General features: G+C 33.0%; 1 protein-coding gene across 4 annotated transcripts; it reads right to left on the bottom strand.

The window, feature by feature from the left end:
• Positions 1–94: 94 nt before the first annotated feature.
• On the bottom strand, positions 95–12,979 carry LOC110882067 (threonine dehydratase 1 biosynthetic, chloroplastic). Of its 4 annotated transcripts, none has more exons than XM_022130181.2 (10): positions 12,475–12,979; positions 7,895–8,074; positions 7,496–7,765; positions 7,032–7,238; positions 6,677–6,925; positions 5,850–5,923; positions 4,172–4,289; positions 3,948–4,082; positions 2,215–2,371; positions 95–230 (listed from the first exon to the last, which is right to left on the bottom strand). In XM_022130181.2, the coding sequence occupies exons 1-9, from the start codon at positions 12,952–12,954 to the stop codon at positions 2,231–2,233; spliced, it is 1,854 nt and encodes a 617-aa protein (XP_021985873.1). In that variant the 5' UTR covers positions 12,955–12,979; the 3' UTR covers positions 95–230; positions 2,215–2,230. The 4 variants fall into 4 exon arrangements, with proteins under 4 accessions (XP_021985873.1, XP_021985869.1, XP_021985863.1 ...); XM_022130177.2 differs by lacking the exon at positions 95–230 and adding an exon at positions 821–984; XM_022130171.2 differs by lacking the exon at positions 95–230 and adding an exon at positions 821–980.
• Between the last annotated feature and the right edge of the window lie 587 nt (positions 12,980–13,566).

The following is a 13,566-nucleotide window of genomic DNA, read 5'->3' as shown; positions in this document are numbered from 1 at the left end:
TCCCTTGAGTGTTCAATATATAATAACTTCCAAACAAGATTCTTGAACTATGTTGAAACTGTTTCCAAACAAGATTCTTGAACTATGTTGAAACTGTACATATTTAGCGAATTAGCGATACTACACAGCCCGCTAAGCAATAGAAATGAATGCGTTACGACCCGATGGATTGGGTAAAACCAAGCTACAACTTCTTATTGGGTTTTAAGCATTAGAGAAGGTAAGGGTACCTGGAGTCATAAAATAACAACTTTTTAAAAATTGTAAGAATTCATTTTAATCATGCAAAACCTAAATACTTTTGGTTTGAATAACAACAATCAACAACCAGATACAGTAAATCCCACAAACAACACATGGTTTTTGGTTTGAATATATTTCTTATCGGGTTTTAAGCTTAAGCATTAGAGAAGGTGAGGGTACGCCGTTTGGGGTCATAAAACAACAATTTTATAAAAGTTTTGAGAATTCATTTTAATTACGCAAAACCTAAATATTTTTGGTTTGAATAACAACAATTAATGACCATATAACCCAGTAAATCCCACAAACAATAAATGATTTTTGGTTTGAATATAAGTACTTATAATTTTGAGATGATTTTTAGAAACAAAGAAAGTACGAGGTAGAAAGAAAAGTTTTAAGCCTCAAGGAGGGACTAAAATTATAAATGAGATATAAACTCTAAATCAAATTGAATCTAGATTGATATAAAAAAAAACCTTTCCAGAAATTAAGAAGATTCATAGATAAGGATCAAATGAATCCAACAAACTTCCCGATTCTTTCAGTAGATCGAGTTTACAATAGATATAAAATAATTTTGAAAGATCTTGCTTTAGTGTATTTATCGGATATAAAGGCTTTGTAACTCATCCCCATATATATAACAAATAGCTCTCTTCTCACATATCTCTCTTTTCCCAAGCTGTCATCACCATCTGCCACCATCTGAACTTTCCTCTATTCCCTCTTAGTTCCTGCCTTAAAACCCTTCAATAAATGGCTCATATATACGAAGAACCGCCCCATAATGATGGCATAGGAGTGGTACATTGAAAAAAATCACTAAATACTTTAAGGATTTTTTTTCAATGTACTCACTTCTATACCATCGTTGTTCTATTCAAGTCATTTAGTTTGTTTAAGTATACCACATACCTATTTAAAATTATAATTTATTGTGAAATTATGTTTTAAAAGCTAAATATAAATATGTAGCCGAAGATCAAATCAATAGTTGATTTCATTAAGGCATTAAGCTTTGTTTTTGTTTCATTATGAAACGTGTAACTATTATTATGAATAGACATAAGCAGGTCATTGATAAAACTATGTTGTTTTGATAAATGGGTTATGAACGTGTCGTGTCGACCCGATATAATTTAAACACATAATCTATGCCATAAACGTGTTGACCCTGTTTAGACACGTTTTTAATATTGTCACTGACATGTCGACCCATTTATGACTTGAATTTGTTTACATAAACACTAACTCGTTTAACGTTGTGTCGAGTCATGTTGTGTTAACGTCATAAACTTAAGCAACTTCTACTTTGATAAAGTTAATTAATAGGTTTAGTGTTCAACTTTAAGGAGGGTTGCAACTTGGTTGATCGGATTTGTCAATACATCCAACTCTTAGATATTCTCTAGAAAGGAGATGGTACAAGTTCAACGTGAAACTTCAACTTCATTTTTTTTAAGGCAGAATATGTTCACTGATACATACTTTACACACTAAAAGATACATACGTTTACTTCATTTTTTTTTTCATGAGCCGGTAATTGTACCCACTTCTATTATGCTAAGTCCTTAAGATAAATGCTCAGTTAATCTTTTACATACATATTTTTTTATTACTTTTTTTATGAATATTTTGTTAAAATAATTGATCAACAATTTGTTTAGGTCATGGTTTAGGCAATGTGGTAGTAACTAGTAAGTGGTGTTAGTGGTTGTTATTTGTTTTAGTTGGTATTTTTTTCTTGGGGTTATTCTCTTTGTTATTGTAAAGCTATAAAATGTTTTTTTGTCAATGTTTTATGAATAATTATATGAATGTTTTAGTCGATCCTATTCTCTTTATCTTTCCTTTTTTTTTTGAAAACGTACCTATCAAAGGGCTAACCATTTCCACTATCATTGTTTTTGGAACAAAACGTTCCTTATATATGTACAAAGCAGGTTTTCAGGGTAAAAGATGACCACCTCAACTCAAGTTACATCAACGCATCAAAAGTTGGAATCCTTCATTGTCTGTTTCGATTTCATAGTCGAATCCAAGATCGTTTGCACAACTACGAAAGTCATTTAATTCAGCCGACGAAACTTGAATCCCAATCAGTACATTCGCACCCGATTCTCCCTTCAAATATGGAATGCAAGTGTTAGAATTTCTAAAAGATTAGTAGCAGATAAAATATATTAGTTAGGGTTTCATATATCCCCCTATTTAGAAGACTAATTACATATTTACCCAACTAAAATATTAAATTACATATTTCCCCTAATTGTTGTAAATGACACAAGTACCCTTCACAAGTACCCTTAAAAAAAACAAACCTACGACCTTTCATTCGCTCCTCCCACAACCCCTTCACGTACAGGGAACCACCAACTCTAACCGCTTTTGAGAATCGGCGACCAGAAGAGATTCGGCAACCAGAACCGGCGACGAGACGAGCTCCGGCGACGTACCATCTTGTTCAAAACCCACGCCGAAACCGGCGACAACCGGGGATCAACCATCATGCGTTTGATTCATGACAAAGCTAAATTTTAGCATGTTGGTTGTTCATTGTTCTGGGTTCCTCGTGTTTCCTTCACCGGCGATTCCAACCAGTAACTAAGGGCAACCATCGATTGACTGTAAATCTGTAACCAGATCACCGGCGATTCGAACGAGTTCTCCGGCGCCGACGATTCCGACAACCATTACGTATGTCTCTTGATAAATTGGGAAATTGATTGTAGAAATTAAAGGGTTTATGAACAATGAATTGGCCGTACTGATTAACTAATTTGATTACACATGTTCATTCAATTGAAGACAGTCGTTCAAAAAATTTGATTAGGGGGTGTTTGGCCTAGCTTTTATTTTTTGGCTTATGCTTATATTTTAAAGTAGCTTATAGCTTATTTTCTATAATTTGATAAGCTCTTTTTAAGTGTTTGGATTAGCTTATAGCTTATTTTCTATCATATGAGCTAAAACACCCTTGCTTCTTCAAATAAGCTAAAAAACCATCTTCACACAAGCTTCTTCAAACTAGCTTATATAAGCTAATAAGCATAAGCTTAAAAAGCTAAACCAAACACTAAGTTAAGCTTATTTTATAAAAAAAAGCTAAAAAAGCTATAAGCTTTGTGAAAAAAGCTAGGCCAAACACCCCCTTAGTTTCTGGGTAAGAGGGGAAAAATTGAAACTTGGATAGATTCTTTGTAGATCAAAAGTTTTTGAATGAAGTTCTGATTAATACTGAAGATGGAGTTGATTGTTGTTTCCCTTAATTTCAACTTTATTTGATTCCTAGACTTGAAAATTGAATCGTATTAGTTTTAGTTTAAAAAAGGGGTAAAATTGTCATTTTATAATTTATTATAAATAAAAAAAAGTAAAACGGGTAAATTTGATATTATTAAATGTTTGGAAGGGGATATATGTAATTTACTTTTTAGATTAGGTATATATGTAATTAATGAAGTTTGTAGAGGGATATATGTAATTGCCCCTTATTGTAATTATCGTACCATATTTACAAGATATGATTTAAACCCCAATTGGTATATTCTATCTAATAGTTACCGATATAACATATGATTACTATCAAATAAAATGTATATTAATTAGGGTCTAATGTAATTATTTGTACCATAAAGATATGATTTAAACCCCAACTAATATATTATGTCTAATAGTTATATGTTCATGAAAAACTAACTTGTGATCGGTAATGAAACAAGGTAATATTCCAACGCGGGCTAATAACGTCTAAGAATTTTGCCAAAGCCCCGGGCCTCTCCGGAAATATAAATCGACAAAGAAGCTCGTTTGCGACATCCGATCGACCACCCATCTGAAGATTTAAAACCCTTAAGTCATCAAACATAAGAGTCATAAAACATTTAGCATACCTTAGAAGCAAAATTAAGAAAGGTTAGTTACCAAATGTCTTAAATGATCTTTCACCATGTCATTGTCTGTGAATTCAATAGTTTCTAGTTGAAATGACTTCATACTCTCTATCATGGCTTGAAGTTCAGTTTTAGTATGGACTCCAATGCTGTGATCATCATAAGATTGAATTAAATTATTGGAACGAATATCCCATTTTTAGGTTAAAATTGGCTACAAAAAATGCAAGGTTTCTTTAGTATATATAGTGCATGTTAGAATACGCACGTAGCAACATGTTATTACCGACAAAGACCTAAAAAGCCAGGCTGTGAATCCTATCTGAAATCTTATCATAAGTATCACCAATAACGATTACTAATGATTACCGGCAATCGATTGAAAACCCTAGCATGAATCCTACACAAAATGAGGGTGGATCCAGCCCTGTCTTGTGGGTTCCTAGGAATAGGGCTGTTCACGAGCCGAGCCGAGCGAAGCGGCTCATTTAAAACCGAGCCTCAAATCAAGCGAGCATTTTCTGAGCAGTAAATATTCCGAGCGAGTATCGAGCGAAGTTCAAGCGATTTGGACACCCGTGTCACCCGATTTAAATTTGCTGAGAGAGATAGTGACAATGTTGTGTCTCAAGTTTTTATGTCTTTAAAAACAGACACATTTCGTGGCATAACAATTTTCTTGTGAATAACAATGTTGTGGCTGACGAGGCATACATCATATTGCACGAACAATGACGTTGAGGGCAGCAGACGATCGATTTAGGGTGACGACATGAAACGTTGAAGCGATGAGCAAACTGTCGTTTATCGGTATAGGGTTTAACTTTTAGATTTGATATTAATTTTTTTATTGGTGTGATTGGGCTTGTACGCATAGATATAGTTGTAAATTTGTATATAGTGGATCAAAATCTAATAGAATAGAGTGATATATATAAAACTATAAATTTAATTTATATTTACGTATATATATATATATGTGTGTGTGTGTGTATATATAAGTGTGTGTGTATATATATGTATAATTTATATTTGCGTATATACATGTTTATGTAGGTAGGTATGTGTATATGTATATATATAAAAATTAAAAATAATAATTCGAGCCGAACCGAGCCGAGCGGACCTTTGCTCATGTTTGGCTCATTTACAAACCGAACCGAGCAGAGCGGCTCGTTTACAACCGAGTGTCAAATCGAACGAGCATCTTCCGAGCAGTTTCCGAGCGAGCGGTTTGAACAACCTTACCTAGGAACCAACTAGATTTGGAAAAAAAATAGTGAGAACCTTGTATGATTTAAAAAAAATAGTGAGAACAAGTGAGAATCTACCAAAAGAAACCCACTGGAAAGAATTCTTGAATCCGTCACTAAGTCAGTATCTTATCCCAAGTATTACCGATGGATTACCTACGATCGACTGAAAAGACTGAGCAACAATCCTATCCGAAATCTTATGCAAGATATCACTAATGGTCGTCGCTAAGACGAGCACAATTTTGGTTTAACAACGTCTATGTCCCTCGGTATCCATTGTTGACAATATCAAATTCATGGGTTATGGTAGCCGTCCTGGAGTATTGAGGCCGACGAGTATTTTTATATTAAATAGTCGTCAGTGATACCGGTTTTTCTAGCAATGATAGCAAAAATTTTCAGTTAAAATGATAAAATATTATATCGATTATGAAAGTTCCAGTTGGGTCTTGCCTGTACAAAACGAGAGCTCGGTTTTTGTTAGAATCGTATCTATAATTGAACTCAGTAATACTTATTGGCCCAATCTGTCAAACAAATTAGTGTCTCATCAAATTGATGTAACTATAAATAAAAATAAAAACGACAATAAACAAACAAGGGTGTAAACTAGTTGAGTTGACCCAAGCTCATTTAACTTATGAGAGTTCGAACTCGTCTTGGTTCGAGCACTTTTCCCAAGCTCGAGCTCTGCTCGTTTATTGTTTAGTAGTTGAAATATGACATTTTTAATTATTTGATATATTTTTTTTCGTAATTTTATATCTAATAATATTTGCTATATAAATATGCATACCAGGTTAGAAATCCACGCAATATATATGAATTATAATTCAATATTTTGAAATAAGATAAGTGAAATTCCATACAAGTAATTACTTTTTTAATTATTTTTAAAATTAAGTAATCAAACACAAATGATTGAAATTAATTACTTTTTTTAATTATTTTTAAAATTAAGTAACCAAACACAAATGATTGAAATAAGAGAAAAATCTTGGACTCACATAGTTGTATCAATTGTGCAATCATTTACTTATTTATTATGTATAGATTAAACAAAAGATGTATAAATAATAGGCAAGTTCACCAACAGGCTCGAGCTAGATAAGTGAATCTTTGGCATGGGTTTGTTTACTAAACAAACTTGGTTTAGACTTGAGCTTGTTTAAGCTCGCTCGATTCGAGCTATTAGCGAGCCTGTCTCAAGTAGCTCAAGAGCGGCTTGACTCGTTTACACCCCTAACAATAAGCATAACGAGGAGGGACTCTTAACTTACAAGACTGCAAAACTGTTTAATGCTTCCGGGTTCCTCTGGCATGAAGGTAGCTAGCACGGCCTCCTGCCGCCTACCAATGTTTGCGAGCTCAGTTACCAGTCTCAACCTATTAAATTCCATGTTGGCTCCACTCGTTATGGCTACCACGTTTGCATCCTTAAGGTTATAGAACCGGCAGTATGCTTCTGCACCAGCCACAGCCAGAGCACCTGCCGGTTCTAAAATGCTCCTATTTTCCTCAAACACATCCTTTAAAACAAAAGATATGAGAGAGTGACAAATGTTTGTGACTCAAATAATAGTGGTCACTATAGGCTAGTTAAAAATGAGAGTTATAGAATGAGTGTGAGCTAACCTTTATGGATGCGCAAATCGCGTCTCGGCTGACAAGAACTACTCCATCAATCAACTCTTTGCATAAGCTAAAGGTTTCGACACCAACCTCATTCACAGCCACACCATCAACAAAGCCTCCCACCTGATCAAGCTTAACTCGTTGCCCGTGATGCAATGACAAAGCCATTGCATTTGCATCAGCGGGCTCCACTCCAATGATCCGAACCTATGTATCATGTAACGTGTATAGTTAAAACTTAATTAAGGTAATGAATATTGCAAACTGAAAGAATTCAAAAGTACTGAAAAACTGTATTGCTGAATAATATTTTTTATATATTGAATAACTGAAAACCAGATCTTTTTATATAGAGAGATTGCAATGAATAGAATAATGGTAAAACTACCTAACTAATGATAAAAAAAAACCCGAAAGATCAACGATAAATCAAATAATAATATTTTTTATACATAAACGCGCACCTCAGGTGAAACCCTCTTCACATAGGCCGCGATACCAGCTATCAAGCCACCACCACCCACGGGTACGAAAATGGCATGGATTTGGCCTTTAGATTGGCGCATGATCTCCATTCCTATCGTTCCTTGACCAGAGATTACATCTGGATGATCGGAAGAAGGAATGAAGGTGCGATTCTCTCTTACGCCCCTATTCTTGGCGTAAGCTTGTGCTTCATCGTACGAGTCACCCTCGAGAACGACCGTTGCTCCCAAACTCTTTACTGACTCCCACTAGAAACATCATTGAGGGAAAATAAACAACCAAAAGAAAATAGCATGATCAATGGTATGTAAATTTATAAAAGCATAGTGTTAATATGTTTTTCACAAGTCACAATATAAGATGAAACAAACTTAAACCTTGAACCGAGGCGTAGTAATTGGCATAACAATCACAGCGTCGCAGCCTAACGTTTTGGCTGCCATCGTAACCCCTAGAGCGTGATTGCCGGCAGAAGAGCAGATGACACCTTGTGTGAGTTGTTTTTTGGAAAGTTTTGCCATCATGTTATATGCTCCTCGAAGTTTAAAAGAGAAAATCTGCACCCATGGTTAGAATTGTATTAGATAAATTGCGTACATACTACCAATCCATCTATTTTGGACAAACGATGATAATTTAAAGTGTCTACATTTGACTAGTGAAACTGTTCTTATGCATTTCATATTGTTGGAAGTTGGAACTACAATATTAGTATTTCGAGTTGATTAGTAATATTTAGTATTAATTAAGAGTTAAAATCAAAATAAATTTCCAATCTAGTATTATTTATCAAAATAACGTATGTGGGGGATGTATTACAATTCGTTTTTGAGTGGTTTGATTTGGTCAATGAACTTTGTAGGCCAATGGGTGGAGGTCATGTGCATCCATTATATTTTATTTCTTTTTTTTTTTATCTAAATGTACATGTCTTTAAAGTATGTATACAAACTTCTATTGCATATAAGTAAAATAACCCGTATCGCTTATTTTTAAGTTTAATAAACCCTATGCTTTATAAACTTAGAGTTAATTGTCAAAATCGTCCAGTTTGGGCAGGTTTGCCATTTTCGTCCAAAATGACACTTTTGTACCAAATTGCCCCCAACGTTTGTAACTTTTTGCCATTTTCATCCAAACCACTAATTTAGTTTATTTTTTCTGTTAAGTAGAGAATATTTGGATGAAACTAGCAAATATAAAACCACAGAGACGAGTTTGGCAATTTACTCAAACTCTTTTAAATTTCTTTTATTTAATTGATTTTATTACATATATTATAAAAGAAGAATATACATGCAATTTTTATATGAAAAATATAATAGCTTTGTCACATAATTTTTATAAATTTTCATCCAACCACTAACTAAGTTAATTTTTCTATTAAGGCGAAGGATGTTTATAAACTAAGACATAAATTAATTTCTAATTTTTTATATAGATCAGTTTTATAAAGATAAAATCTACTTAAACCTCTAAATTTTATAAAACTAAAATGCTTGTGACCTTATTGAAAAATGTCAAATAAAAAAAAATCTTATCATATGTAATGAGTTTGTAATTCATTTTCTACTCTTTTAAATTCGCCCATAAGGAAAAACAGAAGCCAGTGCCCCCTATCAAACAACGTATCATTACCAAACCTTAAAATTACCCACCAAATTGTAATTATAATGCTATGAACCAAAAGTTTCTTTACTCAAGCCACTCAGAATAAGTATTAGTTAGTTACCCTCATAATCTTAATTAAATAAATATTTTATTTTTACCAACATATTTCCTAGGTGCTCAACACATTTAAAAGATATGTAACGTTTTACAATTTTTTTCTATCTCTACAACTGATAAATACTAAAAGTCGTAATCGATTGTTATGTGTTGCACACCAATGACGTTTTCTCTTTATAAAACTGATTTATATAAAGAAGCTGTAATTAATTTCTCTCTCAGTTTATAAAATTTAAAACATCCTTCACCTTAACATAAAAAATAAACTAAGTTAATGATTTGGATGAAAATTTATAAAAATTATGTGACAAAACTATTAATTTTTTTTTTTCTAAAAACTCCATGTATATTCTTTTTTATTATATACTAGGTTATAACCCCGTGTTATATCTTGAAAAACCTCATGTGTTACATGGGTCGAGTAAATGTAATTTTTATAGTGAAAATAAAAATATTTAATATACTAATACAGTTTTCGTGATAAAAATAGATTATTCTGTTATTGCAAAATTTGTTAACGAAGTCTTAATAAATTTTGCACAAAATAACATACTTAGGAACTAATAGATTGTGATTTTAAACCTACAAATAACGTTAATACATCCAAACGTTATAAAATGAAAAGTTAATACCCTAGAATTTGATTTTAAACTATTAGTGCCTAAGTATGTTACTTTGTGTAAACCACAGGGACTAACTATGTAATTAACTCTTAATTTAAAAAAATAATATTATAAATGAGAAGGAGATTAAACTAAATAATAATTATCCATAAGATATTAAACTAATAATATTTAGTATGAGGGTTATCTATAATATAAGATATTAAATTAAATAATATTTAGTAGAAGTATTATCTATAAGAGATGACTTAATATAATGACAAGTGTCCCTAAAGTTGTTTCTTTTATTATATAGATAGATAGATGTAACAAAAATAATTAAATAAAAGAAATTAAAAAGGGTTTGAGTAAATTGCCAAAATCGTCCCTGTGGTTTTATATTTGCCAGTTTCATCCAAATGTCCTCAACTTAACAGAAAAATAAACTGAGTTAGAGGTTTGGATGAAAATGATAAAAAGTTACAAACGTTGGGGGCAATTTGGTACAAAAGTGTCATCTTAGACGAAAATGACAAACGTGCCCAAACCTCAGGGACGATTTTGGCAATTAACTCTAAATAATATTTAGTAGAAGTATTATCTATAATTAATTAAAAAAAATTAAATTAAAATAATAATTATCTATAAAAGATGGCCTAATATGATGACAAGTGTCGCTAAAGTGGTTTCTTTTATTATATAGATAGATAGATGTAAAGAAAATAATTAAATAAAAGAAATTAAAAAGGGTTTGAGTAAATTGCCAAAATCGTCCCTGTGGTTTTATATTTGCCAGTTTCATCCAAATGTCCTCAACTTAACAGAAAAAATAAACTAAGTTAGAGGTTTGGATGAAAATGGCAAAAAGTTACAAACGTTGGGGACAATTTGGTACAAAAGTGTCATTTTGGATGAAAATGGCAAACGTGCCCAAACCTCAGGGACGATTTTGGCAATTAACTCATAAACTTATTTAACTATTATTATTATTATTATTATTATTATTATTATTATTATTATTATTATTATTATTATTATTATTATTCAAACCCGATTGAGTCGCAAGTTAACACTCGCAATGCGCATGTGGGTTTCATGTTTTTACGTCTAATTTTTGTTTGGTTTAACGGTACTGTCACAATGCGTTTCACCTTTTTACATAAGACCTCGGTTATTATCAACAACATCTTTGCTATAACGTGTTAGTTTACAAAGAACATTTTGGCTTTTTAACTAAACTTTCAAATTAACGTGTCAAATTTGTACTTGTTTTTAACAGATTTGTCGCCATGAACGGGTAATAAAATATTAGTTCTATTAGAATCTACGAATAATTACCTATATATTAAAAACATAAGTATTTGAACAGTAACAACATATATTATATATATATATATATTTTATATGTTAATAATAGAGCATAATTTTTAATATTAAAGTAAATATATATAGGTTTTTTATACTTTATTATAATAATAATTATTTCTTTAATTTTTAACGTGGATAAGCTTTGTGCCAATCGGTACTTGTATCGAAAATACATGTACGGTCTGGTTCGTTATCGGTACATGAAGGTAAAAAACGGTAGCAGCCTGGTACAGTTATCATCGGTACATGAAGGTAAAAACCGGCACCAGCCTGGTACAGAAAACGCCAAAAGTTGGTACCGAAATGATTTTGAAAATCTTTTATTTCGGGAAATTCGGTCCTTCTACCCGGTACCATTTGCTCATCTCTGATCATGGGTACCGTACGAACAACAACGGTATCGTGCAATTTTTTTGTTTATTTTATTCAACTTTTAATGATTTCTTTTTTCCAGTTTCAGGGATAGGGATGAGCTCGGTGTCAACTGATACCGATACCAAAAATACCGGTTACGGTACCGGTATATGAAGGTAAAAACCGGTAGGCGCCAAAAGTCGGTACCAAATTTGTACTTAAGATCTTTCGGTTCGGGAAATTCAGTACCGGTACTCAGTACCATTTGCTTATCTCTGACCACGGGTTTCATACGGACAACATCATTATCATAAAACTTTTTTGGTTGATCTTCTTTCGGTTATCTTTTAGTGTTTTTTCTATATTTTCTTTTTATTCTTGTCAGTGATTTCGTGCGCAACGCCCTCGTAGTGGTTTCAAAACACATGTAAACACACACAGACTAAATAACAAAAAAAGTCCGCCGCAACGCGGCGACTGTGAAAAAACCTAGTTAAAGTTAACACTTTATATAAATGAATTCAACCAAGAAAAATTAAATTTTCCACGTCACCATCACCACCACTCCACATCCACATCCACATCTCCACCGGCCCACCCTCCTCGCTCTTCCATTCGTGCCGCCGCTACCACCATATTTAAGTTTCTTTAACAAATTCACAAAATTCTTAATTAATTTTTATTTATTAGAGAACTTAATAATAAAGTTATAACGGGTTTCTTTTCCTAATTCTCTTTAATTCTCACTATTTTTTTTCGAAATTCTATAAGGTTCTCACTAATTTTTTCCATTTTTTACCAACGCATCAGTGAGAACCCACAAATGTGAGCTGGATCCGCCCCTGTATTACAGAAAACCAGTGAAAACAAGATTTGAACTTGAGACCTGAAAAAACAGTACTTACCGGCTGGGTATCTTCTCGCTTCAACCACAAATCAACACCGAGCCTCGCGGACAACTTTGCTGCGTGTTGTAGCGGCGACTCCACCGCCACATCATAAACCTTAGACATCAATATGTTTGTCAAGTACTCCATTGCACCAATCGATGACTCGGATACACCACCACCATATGACACTCCTACCACCTCACCTTCCTCATATTGTAACGAATTTGGCGAGAATTGTAGCAATGGCTGCGGTGGAGCTGCAACAACACCACCAGTAGTTTTAGTAGATACCGCATTTGCATCCGACCGCGACACATTGGTGACAGAAAATACGTTAACTTGTCTTGTTTGCATTAGGGTTTTGGAGTGACTGAGAGAGAGTAGTGGCTGTAGGTTGCATGGGAACGAAATGGCTGCCATTGTGGTTGTTAGAGACGGTGGCTGTGGTGGCTGTGCCGTGGTGGCACGGCGGTGAAGAGGGTGAAGTTGAAGCATTATTGTTTAAACGAAGATTGGTAGGTTTTATAATGAGGGATGTATTTAATGATGGAGAACTCACCACGTCAATAGTTGCAAGCTAAAAGATAAAAAAGATTATAAAAAGGAGTAATTGAAAGGTAAAAGATAAAAAAGATTATAAATCAAATCATGCACGTGCTCTTTAGCATCAAACCCTACATGTTTTGTTTTTTAATAACATATATTAGTGTTAGCATGTTACAATCAAATTATTGAAAATCACTTACAACATGCGTCTTGATTAATGCTCCATAAGAGAAGTTTGTCGCTACATTATCACCATAAGGGTGAGAGCATAACGTGAGAGGGGCACTCCAAAAGGGGAGTCCCTTCTTTTACACACACCTAATCAGGTTATGCCACATTAACTCCCCTCTTAAACTCCTCTCACACCCTCAATTTGATGGCGACACTCCTCTCTTAGGGGACTTGCTTTTTTATTTTTTTTTGTTTTTTTTATTTGTTGTAATTATGCATGTTTATAAATTAAAAAAATATTAATAAAAATTAAATAAAATTTAATAAAAGTTAATAAAAGACATTTCAAACTAGAAAATAAAAATAAAAATTACATTCAAACTAGAAAAT

This window comes from Helianthus annuus, chromosome 1, assembly GCF_002127325.2.
Source record: "Helianthus annuus cultivar XRQ/B chromosome 1, HanXRQr2.0-SUNRISE, whole genome shotgun sequence".
Lineage (NCBI taxonomy): Eukaryota > Viridiplantae > Streptophyta > Magnoliopsida > Asterales > Asteraceae > Helianthus > Helianthus annuus.
This window is presented reverse-complemented; position numbering and strand designations above follow the sequence as displayed.